General features: G+C 52.9%; 1 protein-coding gene across 4 annotated transcripts; it reads left to right on the top strand.

Moving 5' to 3' along the window:
• Window positions 1–915: 915 nt before the first annotated feature.
• On the top strand, window positions 916–15,442 carry Osbpl7 (oxysterol binding protein like 7). 4 transcript variants are annotated; one of them, XM_074045921.1, is made up of 23 exons: window positions 926–1,080; window positions 2,287–2,442; window positions 2,548–2,673; window positions 2,832–2,885; window positions 3,645–3,758; window positions 4,081–4,176; window positions 4,301–4,418; window positions 4,888–4,991; window positions 5,245–5,337; window positions 5,422–5,554; window positions 5,642–5,736; window positions 5,902–5,997; window positions 6,908–7,045; window positions 7,851–7,944; window positions 8,864–9,111; window positions 9,283–9,420; window positions 12,181–12,244; window positions 12,357–12,435; window positions 13,267–13,411; window positions 13,520–13,664; window positions 13,751–13,877; window positions 14,061–14,183; window positions 14,342–15,442. In XM_074045921.1, exons 2-23 carry the CDS (start codon window positions 2,368–2,370, stop codon window positions 14,448–14,450), a joined length of 2,514 nt encoding a protein of 837 aa, XP_073902022.1. In that variant the 5' UTR covers window positions 926–1,080; window positions 2,287–2,367; the 3' UTR covers window positions 14,451–15,442. The 4 variants fall into 4 exon arrangements, 3 of the variants coding, with proteins under 3 accessions (XP_020036718.2, XP_073902022.1, XP_020036717.2); XM_020181128.2 differs by having other exon boundaries at window positions 4,081–4,203; XM_020181129.2 differs by lacking the exon at window positions 2,287–2,442 and having other exon boundaries at window positions 916–1,080; window positions 4,081–4,203.
• Window positions 15,443–18,931: the final 3,489 nt, after the last annotated feature.

Genomic DNA, 18,931 nt, shown 5'->3' with positions numbered 1-18,931 from the left:
AGACTAGAGCAGTGATGAGGTTCTGAATGGACCCCGGACAGCAGAAATCCCTGAGAGATGCGTAAGACCCTGGAATGTGACCAATCTTGTGTGGGGACCAGGTGGAGCTGACAAGTGGCCCACATCATTTCTGGGGCAATAGAAGAACCTCACATCACATCCTGCTGGTGATACCTGAAGTTCCACCATTAAAAACCCATTTCTGTCCAGAAAACATTGCATCTAAAGCTGTTAGTCCATTTGAGTGACTTTTTGATCTTTCTCAGGAGCCAGTTTTTAATTAGACTTGAGCATCTGAACACAGTACTCCAGCAGTAGGGTAAAGGTGCCCAGAAAGGCAGGTTAGGGTACACAAGTTGGCTTTCTTTTTTAATAGTCAGCTGGTGACTTCCCCATACCTGCTCCTGACTTTGAGACTCAGTGCTCTGAGGTTTTCCCATTAGCACGGACCTGACTCCAAAGAACAGCCTCTCTGGGACCACAGGCTGTTTCTCTTGCCTTCTTGACTGCCCTGTTGACTGGGCTCTCAGCACTATCTGTTCTGTTCCTGGGCGATGGAGGGGAAAGCTGCATTTGTCCCTTCATGTCAGCCTGATCCCTTTGCTTGGTCCAAATTTTGCAATCTATTTCAGATGTAAAACGAGAGGTGGGGGTTAATAAGGAAATGGCCTTGGGCACTCCCTGGGGTCAAGGCCAAACTAGTCTGAATAAATCCTTTACCACTGCTGGCTGGAGGCCAGCAGATTCCTAAGTCCTCCGATTTGTCTGGAACCATGCCCTGTAGGGACCGTGTTCCCCATTCCCAAACCACTTCAGTGGTTCAGCCCTGAGTCCTCCCGGGAGCAGGGGGGCAGAGCTGAGCGGACGCCCGGAGCTTGGCGGGAGGAGGCGACGGGGGAGGGGCAGGTGGGGAGATCCGGCTAGAGGGGAGGCTCCGACGTCTCCTTCCTTCCTGGTTCCTGCAGCAGCTGCTGCTGCCGCTGCTCGGTTCTGGGAGGAGGTAGCCTGTGACTCGGAGACGGTGACTCAGAGGCAGAGCAGCGCGCGGGCCAAGGAGCATTGGCATCCATGGACCCTGGGGTAAGGGGGCCTCGCTGGTACCAACTGACACTCCTGGGGAGGCCCTCCTCCCGCCTGGAACTGGTAGATCTGCTCCTCCAGAGACTGGGCTGGGAATGGAGGTGGAAAGGGGGCACCCGCCTGGCTCACCTCGATCTCCTCCTTCGTACTGGCGGAGCCTCCCCTGATCCCCCCAAGCAGTGAGGGGCCAGGGTCCCAGGGGCCAGGACAAGGGCAGGGAGACACTCAAACATCCAAAGAGTTTGGGAACTTTCAATGGCTGAATTCAAGAGTTGGGTCAGCCTCTTGCAGCCTGGGTCCCTCTGCCGTGACCTCCCGCCACCCTCAGCCTGCCAACTCCCACATTCCTGTCTTCTCAGGTATTTACTAGCTCCATAGGGAGATCTGAGCTCTTCCCCAGCCTCAAGCCAACCTCCTCCCTCCAGTCCCCTCCCCCGTCTCACACACACACAGTCTCATGCATTATTGATCTCCCAGTAGTGCCAGGATGGCCAGGCCCTTGCCAAGGGCACCTGCTGCGGGACCTGGGTGGACCTCTACACATTCTTGGCCATTTCTTCTCCCACCCACAGTGTTTCCATCAGTCAGTGTCTTGCTGTCTCTGGATGGGTGGTACTTCTCAGGAGCCACGAGGAATGGATTTGTAGAAAGGGGGTAGTGAGGCTTTGGTGGAGAACTGAAGGTCCAAGGTGGGAATCCTGGGACTATGTTTGGTGGGAGGAGGGAAAATAGGGTTGTCTCGGTGTCAGTTGTTTCCCCATGCAGAAAATGGGAGCCCAAAAACTAGAGGATATGGAGTGCAGTTGGTAGAAGTTTGAGGGGTGCCTACCGGGTGACTGTGGCAGAGGAGTCACCAAGCCATGATGGTGGGGACACAGGGGTCCTGGAGGAAGAGGCAGCTTGATTGAGGAACTCTTCTCTGCCCAGTCCCTCTGCTTCTTCTTGGAGCCTCTTCTCACTCTGCCTCACCTCTGACCTCCCAGGGAATCCTCCCAAGAAAACATCAAGTATTTCCTGGAGGCCCAGGGTGTGTGCCCAAGGTAGAGCCAGCCATGCTGGTGTCTCATGGTTTTCTCTGCCATCAGCCTTTCTTCTGTGTGCTAGTTCACCTCCCCGAGCCGTAGCCAGAGTTGGCCAGTCCTTAGTGTCTGAGAGGAAACCTGCTAGTAGGGTCTTATTTTCATGTGGTCTCTCTCTTGCTTCAAGGGCCCCCTCAAGACAAGGTGACATCCCTCCCCTTCCACCCTGCTGTACCCTCCTCAGTAGGGAGTGGCCTCTCCTTCATCCATGGACTTCCAAGAGAGGGACAGCCCCTCACTGGCTGAGAGTGCTCAGTCCTCGAAGCCCAGCAGTGCCCAGCAGGTCTGAGCGGGGAGCAGCAATGGGTGGGCCTAGCTTAGACCCCATGGGGACAGGCATGTGTGGTGGGCTCACCAGTAGCTGCCCTCCCTCTGTTCTGGACTGCAGGCCTCCGAGCTGTGGGAGGTGGTGGAGGAGCCTCGAGGCAGGCTGGGAACAGAGGGCATCATGCCTGAGAGGCAGGAAGGCCACCTGCTCAAGAAGAGGAAGTGGCCTCTGAAGGGCTGGCACAAGGTAGGGTGACAGGGCAAGGGGAGGAGCCACAGGTAGGAGGCTGCTGGGCAGCTCAAGCATTTGAATGTGGAAAAGAAGAAAAGTCTGAGCGTCTGTTTGCTCTCTCCCCACCCTGTCCTCTTGACTTCGCGGTTCGGTCCCTCCTGGGCAAATCACAGAGGTACTTTGTGCTTGAGGACGGGATTCTCCACTATGCAACGACCCGGCAAGATGTAAGTCCAGGTCCTGGCTCAGGGGTCTGGGAGGAATCTACCTCAGGATGCTCTGAGCAGGCAGGGGGATGCGGAATCAGCCAAAGCAGGGTCCCAGGGTATACCTTTCACTGAGTGTTTGATAGTTGGCCTCCTTATCTGCAGAGTCAACCAACTGCAGGTCAAAAATACGTGTGTGTGTGTGTGTGTGTGTGTGTGTGTGTGCGCGCACACACACTTCAGCCTCCTCCCAGCTAAGTCCAGCAGCATGCTCAGTCGCCTGTAGAGTTGTCATTGTGATGAGGAGGATAATGTGCTTCAGGCATTCTGGATAATGCTCCAGACAAACTAAGTGGCCAAGAACTGGAAACTTTCTGGGCTGGTAGTGTGGCTCAAGTGGTAGAGTGTCTGCCTAGGAAACACAGGCCCTGAATTCAAGTCCCAGAATCACAAAAAAAAAAAAAACCCAAGAAATTGGGTGCTTTCTCACCCTTGTCCTTGTCTTATGGTTGGAACAAGGAGCAAGGCTGGACTTCCAGGTTCCTTACAGTCCAGGTTGCAGGAAACCTGCAGATTCCTTGTTCTGTGACTTGTAGAGCTCAGAATGAGGCTGGATATAATGGAGTGTTCTGTACACAGGAGGTGATTGACAAAGCCCCTCATAGTGTGACTTAGACTTGAGGGTGAATTTCTGCCTGGCCCTTGAGCCTAGAGTGGCCTTAGGAAGATGGGGGTTCTGTGTTCCTGGGAGCCTAAAACCAGCCCAACCCTCCACCCCAGATCACCAAGGGGAAGCTCCATGGCTCCATTGATGTCCGGCTATCAGTCATGTCCATCAACAAAAAGGCTCAGCGCATTGACCTTGACACTGAAGACAACATCTACCATCTCAAGGTGACATCCTGAGAGCCAGGAAGTGTTCTGGTCACCAGCCTGACAGAGGTGCTGGGGCACACAGGCCCAGGGACTGAGGGTCTGTGAGGCTCAGGCTCTTTCTCTGAGTTTGACAAGAAGAAAGTTGTCATCACATAAAATATCTGAGGAGACATACAGCTGAGGGCTCAGATACTTGGGATGTTGTATTCCACCTGCCTGCAAGGGGGCTTTGCACAAACTGGGTACCCTGGCTTGCTTGGGGATCAAAGCCCCAACTTCTTGCTCCTGGAAAGCAGCCCCTCCCTTCAGATATTCCTCCCCTTCTCCATTACCTCTGCAGATCAAATCCCAGGAGCTATTCCAAAGCTGGGTGGCCCAGCTGCGTGCCCACCGCCTAGCTCCACATCTGGACATGCCCAGCACCTCTCATAGGAAGGCAAGATGGGCCCCTTGGTGGGAGCAGGTGACAAGGCAATTCAGGGATGGTGTCTGCAGGGGGCGCTGTGAGACCCAGGTTGATGGGCACCATCGTCCTTCTTGACCTTTGGCTCACTCCACAGGTTCCTGGCACCCAGCTTCTAACAGCAGGTAGTGCTTCAGCCCTCCCTGGAGTTGGACCTCGGGAGAAGGTGTCTTCCTGGCTGAGGGATAGTGATGGGCTGGACCGCTGCTCTCACGGTGAGGGTCCTAGCCCATGACCTTCATGGGTAGGGCCCATGCTGTTAGGTCCAGATGACATTAGCAGGAGAGGGGGCCTCAATTTTATAGAAGATGGTAGGGCTTATTCCAGGCATATAAACAAAGAAGATACTCAATGCAAGGAACGGTCCTGAGATGTATGCTCTAGAATCAAGTTTCTGAACAAGAAGACCCACCAAGCGGGAAAGAGACTGAGAACACCTGGCTTGTAGGAAGGCAGCAGAGGTGAGGGGTGGTCTGCAGACAGGTCAGAGGTGGGGCTATGGGCCTCCCATGAAACCAGGGGAAGCCGTGCCAGGGAACTGGAAGTACTCTGGGCTCCTGAGCAGGGGAAAGGGGCAGTGTTGAAGCTGCCAGTGACATCTTTGGAGAAGGAAACAAGCTGAGAGACAGACTGTGGGCCCTGGCCAGTGCTGGGAGAACAGCATCCTTCTTCATTCTCCCCCAGCACTGTCCGAGTGTCAGGGGAAGCTCCAGGAACTACACAGACTCCTCCAGAGCCTGGAGTCCCTGCACCGAATCCCTTCAGCCCCTGTGATCCCCACACACCAGGTAAGGGCCAGGAAGGAGACAGGAGCTACCCAGAGCCTCCCATCGCTATCACCCCCGGGACAGGACCTCCTTCCTCTTCACATTGCTGTGGTTTCCTGGCTCTCTGCCTCTTCCCACGCCACGCCTCTACCAGAGTTCCACACTGGCTATGCTTGGGTGATCTATGCTGTCCTCTCTGGCTTCTCCCTGGCTTGGCTGGCTGCTACCCCTTCCCCACCTTGTCAGTGAACTTGTTCCCACCTCAACTTGCCAGGCCTCAGTGACAACTGAGAGACCCAAGAAGGGGAAACGGACCAGTCGCATGTGGTGCACACAGAGCTTTGCCAAGGATGACACCATTGGACGGGTGAGGTGGGGTGTGAACCCTAAATTGCAGGGGAAGGGTGCCCTGAAGAAGATTGTCCATTCACTTCCTCTCTTTCACCTACAGGTTGGTCGTCTCCACGGCTCTGTTCCCAACCTGTCTCGCTATCTGGAATCTCGGGACTCTTCAGGCCCCCGCGGGCTGCCACCCCCAGACTATGCTCACCTACAGCGCAGTTTCTGGGCCCTGGCCCAAAAGGGTAAATGCATGCTGGGACGGCAGGGGGTATGGGGGCAGTGACAAGCAGGCAAGGAAGGAATCTGATGGCCTGCCCTGCCCCCAACAGTACACAGCTCCCTCAGCAGCGTCCTGGCCGCTCTCACCACTGAATGGGACCGACTAAGGGAGCTGCACCAGGGTTCAGAGCTGTCAAGGATGGGGGTGAGCCTTGGGGATAAGGTGGCCAGTTAGGGGGAGGGCCTGAGGCTCAGGACTGCAAATCTCGGGTCTGCACCTAGGCTGAGGGAGTGGAAGAGGTGGAAGTGAAGGTGGCAGGTGGGAAGGACTTCACCCTCTGATGTCCTGTCCTGTCACCGTCTGCCTCAGGTCTCTGAGGCCCCAGCTGGGCAGAGGCGCCTCCATTCGCTCTCCATCTCCTCAGACACCACTGCAGACTCCTTCAGTTCCCTCAACCCTGAGGAGGTGAGGAACAGGGCTGGCCTCAGGGGCCCTTTCCCTGGTGCCTTCTTTCCCTGTAGGAGCAAAGGCCTGAATGGTGGAAAGGTTCATTTTCATTCCTGAAACAGAACCCAGATATTCTAGTTCCAGTGTCTCACACAATATCGTAGAGCTGCTCTTATTTTTTTTCCCCAGCACTGGGGATCAAATCCAGGACCTCGTACATGCTAGACAAGTGCTCTGCATCTTGAGCTATGCTCCCAGCCTGTTTTTTATATTTGTTTCTGAGGTAGGGTCTCACTAATTTTGCCCCAGCTGGCTTCAAACTCTGGATCTCCTATCTCTATCTCCCAAATAACTGGGATTATAGATATGCATCTGTAGGCCCAGCCTGCATAGCTGCTCTTGACTGATCCATAACAGCTACTGAAAGCTTTTACTTTTAATTCAGAGGCCTTGAGGTAGTGATTCTTACTTTCCAGATAGCAAAACTGAGGCCCAAAGACTCTTAACTGGTGGGCCCAGGCTCCCAGTATTGTGAACTGGACTCTGAGGTTGTACTCTGTGGGTATGAACCTAACTCCACTGCAAGCCAGATTAGTGACCTGAGCCTCAGTGTCCTAATCTGCAAGGTGGGGTGGTGATTGTACCTGTCCACAGGGTGGGTGTCTGTATTGACTGGATTAATATAGGAAAAGGGTTGGTGCCCAGGAAATGTGAGCAGTTATTATGGAACCATGTCACCTCCTCCCAGGCTGGGATTTGTACCCTACTTGCTCGCTCCCCTCTGTCTTTTCTGCTCACCAGGTGTTAGACCTAGTATAAGACCCCAGTGGTGCTTCCTTCTGGAGGGAACTGTCAGACCGAGGTGGGGGGAGGCCTGCCTGGACTCTACTGTGGCCCCTGGGACTTGATCCCTGTCTGGCTCCCACAGCAAGAAGCTCTGTACATGAAGGGCAGAGAGCTGACCCCCCAGCTGTCCCAGAGCAGTGTCCTGTCCCTTGCTGATTCCCACACAGAGTTCTTTGATGCCTGCGAGGTTCTACTTTCTGCCAGCTCTTCAGAGAATGAGGTAAGGGGTGGGGAAGCCAGCAGCAAGGCGGAAGAGATCTTGGGAAGATATAGGTGGATCCAGAGAGACTAGAGTCCTTAGATTCCTGGGTCCTTTCTCCCCACGTTGGTGCTGTCTCTGGGAAAACATCCAGATCTTTGGGCCTGTGTGTTTCTGCTCAGAAATCTCTGCTGAAAACTCTTCTCCCAGTTTTGTTTTTTTTCAGTACTAATGTTTGAACTCAGGGCCTACACCTTGAGCCATTCCACCAGCCCTTTTTTTGTTTGTTTGTTTTTTTTTTGAGTTAGGGTCTCGAGAACTATTAGCCTGGGCTGGTTTCAAACCAAGATCCTCCTGATGTCTTCCGCTGTGTAGCTAGGATTACAGGCATGAGCCGCTGGCGCCCGGCTCTTCTCTCAGTTTGATGTGTTTTATCCACCCTGGGTTCTCTGAAATTGCTGCTTCAGGTCCAACTCTAGTTATCTTCCTTCCCATGACCCAGTTTCAGCTTCAGCACTCCCTTGACCCTATCTCCCCAAATCCTACATCTCAGCAGTCCCCAACTTCCCTTTCCTTGGTGTCCTGCAAAGTCCCCAAGTTCTCTCCCACCAGTTCCACACCAGGCCCTCCCCTTCCAAGGCAGCTGGGCATACTCTATAATGCAAGGCCTCCCAGAGCAGTGTCTTATGGCTTAGAGCCCCCACAATACCTTCTCTCCCCCTTCCCACTGAAAGGCTAGCTGGGCAGATTCTTGCCAGGCCCTGGGCACTGCCTAGCTGCCTGGGGGAGGCCCCGTCTGCCCGGCCTGTCATCTGTCCTGGCTCAGGGCTCTGAGGAAGAGGAGTCATGCACCAGTGAAATCACCACCAGCCTGTCTGAGGAGGTGCTGGACCTGAGGGGAGCTGAACACTGTCAGAAAGGTACCAGTTGGGTGTGCGGGTGGCAGGACAAGAGGGATTTGGGGGGATGAAGAAACTGTGTTTGCCTATGACCCAGGCCCCCAGTCCCATGTAGAAGCAGTCCCTGTGGTGATGGGTGGGCTGACAGCTTTGGGTTCTGACCCCAGAGCCATGAGCTGGGGAGCATTCCAGGAGTAGCTTTTGGGGGTGGGCCAGGCTCAGGCCTGGTGCTGGCCTTCATCCCAGTAGATTGGGAAGGCTTGCATAGAGCCTAACAGAAACAGACAGGCAAAAGGTCCCCTCCTTGCTACTTCTTTTTTTTGTTTTTTTCTTTGTGTTACTAGAGTTTAAACTCAGGACCTACACCTTGAGCCACTCCACCAGTCCTTTTTTGTGATGGGTATTTTCGAGATAGGGTCTCAAGAACTGTTTCCCCAGGCTGGCTTAGAACCACGATCCTCCTTATCTCTGCCTTCTGAGTAGCTAGGATTACAGGCATGAGCCACTGGTGCCCTGATTTCCTACCTTTTTTTTTTTAGCAGAGTAGCTTAGGACCTGTCATATTACTTCTTGGAACCTATTTCCTCTTGTATAAAAGGGGTTGAATAATCTGCTTCCTGGCATCGGTTTTGTTTATAAGGGGACAGAGGCAAGGCGGGGTGGGAGGACGACTCAGGCAGAGCTTCTGGAACACTGTGCCTGGCAGGAGAAATGTCATGTCTGGGTGATTGGTAATCCTGCTGTCCACCTCAACCTCCGACAGCTAGATCCTCAGTCACCCTGCCCACAGTGGGTGGAGACCAGGTCCTGGGGATAAAGCGTATTCACACAAACTCTTCTGTAAAGGCTGGGAAGCAGTCCAGTGTGGACTGGCCTGTGGGCCTGCCATATCTGGGACACCAGTGTCCAGGGGAGAGTGACATGGCTGCGTGGATCCCAGGGGGGTGTGTTGCAGGGAGAGCTGCAGGACCCCCTCGCCGCCGCTGCCTGCCAGCTGCCAGTGGGCCAGGGGCTGACGTGAGCCTGTGGAACATTCTTCGTAACAACATCGGCAAAGACCTGTCCAAGGTGTCCATGCCGGTGCAGCTCAACGAGCCACTCAACACTTTGCAGCGACTCTGCGAGGAGCTGGAGTACAGCAGCCTCCTGGACCAGGCCAGCCGCGTAGCTGACCCCTGCGAGCGCATGGTACCTGCCCAAGGCTCCTCTGTAGGGCTCCTGCTTCTCCAGATCCTAGCTGGGTAGATTCCTGCTGCTGAAGTTCCATGTTAAGACCCTAGACTTGGCTTGTGGTGGGCTGGTACTCCCTCCCCCCCTCCGTCCCCTGCCTCGGTGGCACTCTCCCTGCCTTTCTCACAGGTGTACATCGCAGCCTTTGCTGTCTCTGCCTACTCCTCCACGTACCACCGGGCAGGCTGCAAGCCCTTCAACCCCGTCCTGGGGGAGACCTACGAGTGTGAGCGGCCTGACAGGGGTTTCCGCTTCATCAGCGAGCAGGTGTGCGCCCCAGGGAGGGAAGGCTGGTCTCAAGGGCTGGGGCAGGGAGGGCCTGGGCTTCAGGGACCATAGTCTGGGCTAGTGAGGCCAAGGCAGTAGCCCTGGACCAGGAGGGGGTGGCTCTGCTTCAAGGAGCTCCTGGCTCCAGGTGGGTCTAGAAGGGGATCTTGGAAGCAAGAAGGTGTGTGCTAGCGAGCAACCTTGAGCCAGGTCTTAAAGGATAAGTTGGAGAGAGCCAGGAGTACCCTGGGCTGGGGGGATTCAGATGTGCCAGACAGTGTGAAGGAGCAGGTGAAGCAGTTCAGGAAGATTGTGGAGATGGGGCTGGAAAGCATGGCAGGCTAGATCCTGAGGAGCCCTGTAGGTGAGGTGAGGAGCATTCTGGGGTTTTGTTTATTTTTAAATACGAAAGGCAGTGGAGGTGTGGAGGATTGGAAACAGTAAAGTGGCATGCATGGAGTTGCACTTTGTAAAGAACATTCAGTCAACGGTGTGTGACAGTTGGCAGGAGGTTGTTAAAACCAGGCGCCGGTGGTTCATGCCTGTAATCCTAGCTACTCAGGAGGCAGAAATGAGGAGGACCACGGTTCGAAGCCAGCCCAGGCAAATAGTTTGTGAGACCCTATCTCAAAAAAAAATCCCTACACAAAAAAATAGGACTAGTGGAGTGGCTCAAGGTGAAGGCCTTGATTCAAGCCCCAGTACCACAAAAAAAAAAAAAAGTCTCCATAAGAGCTGAGGACCACCTGCACTTAGACAGTGGCACACTGAGTTCAAGAGCTGTGTGTGTGTGTCACCCTTGACAAGACTCAGGGCTCAGCAGAATAGAGAGGAGCATGGAGCAGTGGCCCTGTGCTAAGTAACATGGCACATGCTAGGATGGAGGGCTGAAGCTCCCTGTTCTGTGTGGGAGGCAAATCTGCAACAGGTCTAGAGGGGGCTCCTGGCAGTGTACAGATGGAGAAGTGGTCAGTGAGAGGAAGAAGTCTGGGTGGTCTCATCGTTTACATTTGGGGGATTCATTGGGCATGTGGAGGTGCCAGTTAGCAGGATGGAGAGTGTGTGAGGGAAGAAACTGAGCTGGGAAGACATCTTCCCATGTGGGTTCTGGGGTCAGTGAGCCTGCAGCTGTGCAGAGCTAGCAAACTGAGGAGTCCCCAGCTTAGAGGGTGGACTATGGCATGGACTTCCTGTGAGGCATGTCTGAGCAGAAAGATGAGTGGTCCATGGAGCCTGAGGGGCATCAGTTTCTTCCTGACTGAAGGAGATTTCAGAGACAGGATGGGACAAAGACTGGATTACAGAGGGTGTAGAGTGGAGGTTGAAAAACTAAGTAGAGGGCTGGAGGTGTGGCTCAAGTGGCCTAGCAAGTGTGAGGCCCTGAGTTCAAACCCCAGTGCTGCCAAAAAATAATAAGTAGAGGAAAATGCAGACTGTTACCAAAAAAAATATTACCATGAGGGAAAGAAAGGATGGCTGCTGGAAAGGAGATGAAGGGTTGAGGCAATTTGCTGATTTGTTCAGATTGTAAGCATTTTAGAAAAGGTGGTGAAAACTTTACACAGTACAACAGTGAGTACAATAGAAAATAAGCCTCCCATCCTGCCTGTGGAAGGGACTACTGCCACTAGTGTCCGCCCAGAAATATTGGACTGATGCCAGCAGAGATATGCAAGTCTAGAAAGGGAAGGGAAGACTGGCTGTTTAAGATGGGAGAAACAGGACATCTGTCTATTCAGAGAGAGGAGACACTTAGAGGGAAGGACTAAAGGTATAGAAGAGAGAAGAGGCAGGGGAACAGGAGGGCTGAGGGGCTGTGCAAAAGGGGTGGGTGTGGCCCAGCAGAGGAGCCCAGTCTGGAGGGCTGGATGGGAGCAGGTGGTACCAGTGAGGCCAGAGTGGAAGGGATTGCCTTTGCCTGCTCTCTGTTTTCCCTCTGACTGTGGAGGTGAAGGGGTGTGAAGAGGCTGGCTTGAGTCTAGGCCCTTATAGGATTACTGGAGGATGCCAAGGTCCCAGATGTAGAGAGCCGTGTGGAACCGAAAGCTTCTCTCTGGGGGTCATGTGTTGGGCACGAGGTTGCAGCCAGGGGTGCAGAGGAGGCTGTGCCAGCATTTCTGGCGAGTAGTGGGAGCAGGTTGCTGAGGGTGTTAGGTGAGAGGATGAAAGAGAAGCCAGGATGGGATTGGCAGACCAGGAGAGAACAGAGCAGTCAGGAGGAACTTGGTCTTTGTCAGAACCAAGAGGATAGGGAACAGGGAGAGAAGTGAAGAAGACAGGCTGTGGAATGTTGAAGGTCACGTATGTGGAGCTATTCCAAGTGAGGACAAGGCCAAGTATTTCCAAGGGTGTGGGGTGGAGCAGGCAGGGTGCGATCAGCTTCCAGCAGAAGAGACAGTGAGAAAAGACGAAGGGCTGGGTTTCAGGGAAGGCACAGGGTGGAGGCCCCACATAGTATGGGTAGGGAGAAACATCTAGGCCTGAGCAGGGACACTCAAGGACACCACAGACAGGGTGGCCAGAGGAGTTCCCAAGGGGAGGAAATAAGAAGGAGGGACAGAGGGCCTCCTGGGGAGAAGAGAGGATATGGATTTGGGTGGTGGCCAAGGATGACAGGGACAAGAGACCTGGAACTAACTGGTCTTCTGGTTCACAAGGAACTGGGGTGTGGTAGGGTAGAGGACTTTGGCCCAATGTCAGGAGCAGACCCCAACCATGCTCCTCAGGGGCAACCTCAAGAGAACTTCTTTGCTCATCAAGGTCTCCCACCACCCTCCCATCTCGGCATGTCATGCAGAGTCAGAGAACTTCGTCTTCTGGCAAGGTGAATGGGTGGGGCTGGGTGGATCTGGGGATAAAGGATACCCAGGTAGTGGCTGGGAAACTCTCTGGCCTTACCTCTGGTGTTCTCTCTCCCTCTTCCAACACAATTTCAGACATGAAGTGGAAGAACAAATTTTGGGGCAAATCCCTGGAGATTGTGCCAGTGGGGACGGTCAATGTCAGCCTGCCCAGGTAAGTACTGTAAACGCCAATAGCCAGGTCAGCCCATGAGTGTCCACCAGGCTGCAGATGGGGCTGGCACTCAGATAGAATAGAGATGGTGTGGCCTGATGCTGACTGGGGGTAGTGTTTGTACATTTTACACCTGCATTTGCAGCAGCTGTAATCAAAAAGGTGCGAAGTCTTAGCTGGAAGGGCTCATTCAGGTTATCTGACTCAGTGACTTTCACAATTTTTTTTTCCTCTTCTTCACAATTTTTTGGCCATGATTCACAGTAAGAAATGCAAACAGAATAATGAAACCCATTACAAATTGTTTGAAAAGTGGGGAGGGAAATAAGAAAGAGTAATAGAGGGGATGAATTTGCTCAATGTACATTATATGCATTATGGAAATATCACAATGAAACCCCTTTATACAGTTAATATACACTAATAAAAAAGAGGGGGGAGAAGAAATGCACTTAAGATTTCAAGCCCACATGTGTACAACACACACACAACGCACACACCCCCCCTCATAAACAGATTCATGAGTCACAAATCACATTTGAAAAACCCTCATTTAAATTCATTTTACGTGAGCAACTGAGGCCAGAGGAGAAAGGAGTTTCATTCAGAGCAGCCGGGACCTTCTATATTTTTATGCCTGTTGCTTAGGGACTCAGGAACTTTGTAATGAAATCGGGATGTGTTCATATGTCTACGAAGATGGTTCTGCTTTATAAACACAAGTCCTCCCTCATGGCAGAGCTGGTACCATGACCTGCTCCAGCAAGGCAGGAGCTCTCCCACCCTATTTGTTCCCACCCCCACTGTCCTCCTATGCCCTATCTCTCTTAGGTTTGGGGACCACTTTGAGTGGAACAAGGTGACATCCTGCATTCATAACATCCTTAGTGGCCAACGCTGGATTGAACATTATGGGGAGGTGCTCATCCGAAACACACAGGACAGCTCTTGCCACTGCAAGATCACTTTCTGTAAGGTGGGCATGCTACCCTGACCCCCACCTGCCCTCTCCCAGCAGCCTCTGCATCTAGAGTCACCCTGGGGAAGAGGGAAGGGACCCTGCCTCAGACCTTCTTTACCTCAGGCCAAGTACTGGAGTTCCAACGTCCATGAGGTGCAGGGTGCCGTGCTCAGCAGGAATGGCCGGGTCCTCCACCGACTCGTTGGGAAGTGGCACGAGGGACTGTACCGAGGTCCCCCACCAGGGGGTCAGTGCATCTGGAAGCCCAGTAAGTGGAATGGTCAGGGTGGGCTTGGCAGGACCAGGGCGACTGTGGCACAGTCCACCTGCCCCAGCCCCTTGCCTCCCCGCCAGATCCAATGCCCCCAGACCATGAACGAAACTTCGGCTTCACTCAGTTTGCCTTGGAGCTGAATGAACTGACAGCTGAGCTGAAACGGACGCTGCCTTCCACGGACACACGGCTGCGGCCTGACCAGAGGTCAGTGCCTGGGCCAGAGCCGTGAGCTGCTCCCTCTCCACAGGGCTTCTGTGGACCTACGAGCTGGCACCTCACTCAGGGACATGGGGGCTATTTGGGGGACAGAGCAGGCAGGGAGCAGAGGCCTTGGCTTTTGGGGCCCCTGAGGATAGCAGCCCCACTAACTGGGACCTCAAACATCAGGTACCTGGAGGAGGGGAACATCCAGGCTGCCGAGGCACAGAAGCGAAGGATTGAGCAGCTACAGCGAGACAGGCGAAGAGTAATGGAGGAGAACAACATCGTCCACCAGGCTCGCTTCTTCAGGTGCTTCAGCCCCGACCTCCGCCCTCTTGTCTCTCTGGAACCCAGAACCCATGCTTGGCCCCTTCCATTTTGAGTGGGGTGACCATGGGCAGCACCCAGGGCACAGACTGCATCTCTGCTGTCCCCTGCCCACGCCCACTGGCGCTCTCTTCCCCCAGGCGGCAGACAGACAGCAGCGGCAAGGAGTGGTGGGTGACCAACCACACATACTGGAGGCTGCGGGCTGAGCCCGGCTATGGAAACTTGGATGGGGCTGTGCTCTGGTAGCCCTGGCCCCGGGTCAGGAGGCTCTGGGTCCTCACGCCTCCTGGCCCTACCCCTACCATGGACACATGGGTGAGGCCAGGCTGCCCCTCACTGCCCTTGAGACCAAAGGGGCAGCCCTGGCAGCCCTCTCCCTTCTGCTGGCCAGAGGGGCTACATCTCAGCCCAGCCCACCCCATGGTTGGGGTGAGAAGCAGAATTCATGCTTCCTCAGTCTTGTTGCCCCCAACAACTGGCATGTAAGACCCTTCTCACTCCATCATCCCCTTCCTGTCCCCCTGGGGGTGCTTGGGGGGAGACTCTAGGCTCCCCAGATCCGCTCCCCATTTCAGTGCCTTCCTAGGACACAGGGGACACCCTAATGCTCCCCAGACTTTCTGTGCCCAGGGCGCTGGCCCCACTATGATGTTTGAGTGAGTGAAGGAGAGGAGATGGCCTTTTTTCCCCACCTGCCCCGACTTCAGCATCTTCTCCCTGCTGTGGCCCAGCAGGCCTCTCTCCAGCTTCCTTTGGCTGGTTCCTGGCTAACCCCTCCTCCTGCATTCCTTTCTCCCAGACTGCAAAGCGCCTGCAGCTTATAGCTCCTTTGCCCCTGATCCTCCAGTGGTTCCTTTAGTCTCAGCTCAGCAGATGCCCCAGAGTAGACAAGTCTCTCCAAGAGGCAGGGAGCAAGCTGAGGCGCCTGGCCTCAGGCCCATGGAGGGAGTTAAGCAGGTGTGAGTGTAAATTCGTGTAGGAGAACGTGTGTGTGTGTGTGTGTGTGTGTGTGTGTGTGTGTTCATGGTAAATTCGTGTAGGAGAACGTGTGTGTGTGTGTGTGTGTGTGTGTGTGTGTGTGTTCGTGGCCCTGTCCTACTTGCAGGCAAGCAGGACTCAATGTAGCCTGGACGTCCCCCTGCTGGATGTCCACCACCGTTGCTGCTCATTTTCTCACAGTTTGCCTGAGTCAGGTGAATTGCTACGACATTCCAAGCTCCAATAAAGACTGTCCCAGACTTTGGCCTGTGATGTTTATTGAAAAGTAATTTTTTTTCAGCTCCACAGAAGACCCATAGCCACTAAAAAAGATATGTTTCTAGCCCCTCATCCCTGGAAACGGCCTTATTTGGAAACGGTCTTTGCAGTTACAGTTTAAGAGAGGTCATAAGGTATTAGGGTAGGCCCTTATACAGTGACTATTGTCCTGATGAAGAAAGTTGGGCACATAGACCTGTGCAGAGGGGAACAGGACACGTAGGAGTGGGCTGCACAAACAAGTGGGCAGACAGGAGTGAGGTATTCCCACACCAGGAACACCAAGGATGCTGACAGCTGGCAGGAGCCAGGAGGCAGCATAGAGAGATCTTGCTCTGAGCCTCCAAGAAGCAACCAGAGCCCTATTGTCACCTTGCTTTCAGACCTCTGGTCTCAGCTGTGAGTGAAATTTCTTCTGTTTTAGGTTGGTTCAGTTTGGTCTTTTTTGTTTTGTTTTTGTTTTTGAGATGGAATCTCACTGTGTAGCCTAGGCTGTCCTCCAAGTCACAATCCTCCTACCTCAGTTTCCCAAGCGGTGGGAATACAGGTGTACATCAACCACTCCTGACTTCAAATTTCTGTTGTTTTAAGTCACCCAATAGTGGAACTTCATTATGGAAGCTAATGTGTCACTTAGGAAGCTAAAGCAGTCACCCACTCACTTGACCTAAAAGCCCAAAAGTCCTTTCCCTACCTAGAGCCTCATTTGTCACTTCTACCTCGTGTCCCTCTGCTCTGACCCTTCTCTTCAGTGCTTCAGCCTGGCTGAGGCTGGGCCCTTCTAACTCTTATCCAGACTACCACAATCATTTCCATCCTAATGCTGGCTTTTGAGATGATATTTCCAAAGAGAAAACATGATGCCTCATTAGTTCTTGAAATGTCTCCATTGCTTCCCAGTGCCTAGAGGCAAAAATCCAAATCTTGAACCTGGCAGAAAACTGTACAGTCCCTGTCTTCCTGCTGGGTATGAAGTGCTGGCCCCACAGTGAGCACCCTCAGCCAAGTCTCTTGACTTTTCTGGAAAAAGAGGGGAGGAAGAACAGCAAGCTGCAGGCCCCTACCACTGAGGCTACCTTCAATGCCAGCTGTTATTCCAAAGCTGTGTGGTTTTGGTCTAGTTGCCTTAGTCTTTAGGCTGTAGATCTCTTATTGGGCTCCTTTGGTGCCTTAAAGGAAGATGTCTATGAAGTAGCATATTTCATTATTCTCTCTCAGCCCCTCATCCCCACCCCATTCCACTGCAACAACAGCCCCCAGCCCCTGCTCTGGTCTGATTGGTGTCCCAAGAAGAAGTCACACTTTCTCTCTCTTTTTTTTTTTTTTGGTAGTACCAGGGTTTGAACTCAGGGCCTCATGCTTGCTAGGCAGGTGCTCTACCACTTGAGCTACTCCACTAGCCCTTTTTTTTTGCATTGGATATTTTCAAGATAGGGTCTCCCAAACTATTTGCCTGAGGCTAGCTTTGAACCTTGATCCTCCTGTTCTCTGCCTTCTGAGTAGCTTGGATTACAGGCGTGAGCCACCAGCACCTGGCTCATGCTTTCTCTTGAAGTAGCAAGAACAGGGGACCCTGAGCTATGGCGGTCCCAGAAGAGAAGTGGGGTCCACATTTCCAGTTGCTTGTTTGTTTGTTTGTTTGTTTTTGAGACTGGGCCTTGCTATGTAGCCCAGGCTGGCTTCAAACTCATGATCCTTCTGCCTCACATTTCCAGTTTATTTTTGGAGAGTGTTAAAGTTAAAATGAACACACTTGTGTTGACACCATGTGCCAGAAATAACTTCCATCCATCCCAAAGCCAGCCAAAGCCCATATGCATTCAGGACCTTTTTAAAATAGTGCACACAGCTTCCCCAGCACCTTCCCCTCGGAGCTGTGTGGCTCCTGGCGGACCAGCTTGCCATCAACCTCCACATATTCTAAGAACAGGAGTTTGAAATAGACCAGATCCCAAAGTTATTGTCTCAATGGAGACATGAAACTAGAAAGTCCTCTGCCCATGGGAACTAGGCCCAGTGTGGCTTGTGCCACTTAGACCCATGTCCTCTCTGAGCCCAAGCTGAGGTGCCAGCTCATCAGTTGCCAATTGAGGTGGGGGTGGGAGGTGAGACTGAGTTCACTGTTGCTGAATCCAGCAGGTGACAAGCAGGCCATTCCCTTCTACTGTTTCTTGGGCTGGTGGAGTGGCTCAAGTGCCTAGCCAGCATGAAGCCCTGATTCAAACCCTAGTACCAAAAACAACTATTTCTTTCCTTCCTCCATTTTCTTGCTTTTTTTTGATACAGAATCTTACTATGTATCCCAGACTGGCCTCAAACTTGGAACGCTCCTGCTTCAGCCTCCTAAGTATTAGGATTACAGGCATGCACCACCATGCCCAGTCAAAGGATTATTTAAAATATGTCCCCCATCCAGCCAGGGTTTGGTGGGTCTTGCTGACAGGGGGCTTCAGGACAAACTGAGAGAAGCCAGGAGCTCCATGGAAAAAGTATGAAGGGCTCAAGACAGCTGTAGTAACCAATTTCTGAACACCAGGAAGACCAGGACAGGGCCACTCAAGTCAATGGTCTGAAGAGGAATGGTGAGCCCCATTCTCAAGCCCCTGTCAGCCTAGCCTATAGCACCTGGGGAGTACTGATCACCACTGGCCCTGGGGTAGACCTAGACCACCTGGCCTTGGTTGGAGGACATAGTAGGCCTGGGACAAAAGGGAGGAATATGGGCTTAAATGCCCCAAATTTTAACTCACCTTGGAGCAAAGCAGTGTGTCAGGCCAGGCTTCCCTTCTCTGGATGACAAAGAAGGACAGAGGCCCAGCAGCGAAAGGGAAAGGAGGTAAGCACAAGGGGTCACAGTCCTCACCTCACTTATCTTGGTCCTTCCAACTCCACACTGCTCCACCAGAGGTGACATTTTTATCTTTACTTACTTTATTTTTATTTTTGGTGGTACTGGGGTTTGAACTCAGGGCCTCACTCTTGCTAGGGAAATGCTCTACCATTTGGGTCACTCCGCTAGGTCTTTTTTGTGTTGGGTATTTTCAAGATAGTATCTCAAGAACTATTTGCCAGGGGGGTTGGCTTTGAAACATGATCCTCTTGATCTCTGCCTCCTGAGTAGCTGGGATTACAGGGGTGAGACACTGGCACCTGGTTTTCTTCTTATTTTTATTGCTGTACTGGAGTTTGGTTCCAGGGCCTTATGCTTGCTAGGCAGGTGCTGTACCACCCGAGTCACACCCCCAGTCCTAAAATTTTTATTTTTAATTTAGTTGTTGAATAGCTGATGAGGACACCTGAATTGCACAGGACTAAAAAGGTTGAAAATACTTTCATTCTTCAAATTTTCTACATCTAGCTGGGCGCTGTAATCCTAAACTAGTCGGGAGGCTGAGATCAGGAGGATCGAGGTTTGAGGCCAGCCCAGGCAAACAATTTGAGAGACCCTATCTCAGAAACATCTAACACAA

Source organism: Castor canadensis, chromosome 11, assembly GCF_047511655.1.
Source record: "Castor canadensis chromosome 11, mCasCan1.hap1v2, whole genome shotgun sequence".
Classification (NCBI taxonomy): Eukaryota; Metazoa; Chordata; class Mammalia; order Rodentia; family Castoridae; genus Castor; species Castor canadensis.
This window is presented reverse-complemented; position numbering and strand designations above follow the sequence as displayed.

Bases quoted from the DNA above. Each gene is read 5' to 3' on its own strand.
- Osbpl7 (XM_020181128.2), top strand. From the start codon at position 2,368: ATGGACTTCCAAGAGAGGGACAGCCCCTCACTGGCTGAGAGTGCTCAG. The intron at 2,674-2,831 runs GTAGGGTGACAG...GGCAAATCACAG, and splicing joins CTCTGAAGGGCTGGCACAAG to AGGTACTTTGTGCTTGAGGA. The intron at 5,737-5,901 runs GTGAGCCTTGGG...CGTCTGCCTCAG, and splicing joins CAGAGCTGTCAAGGATGGGG to GTCTCTGAGGCCCCAGCTGG.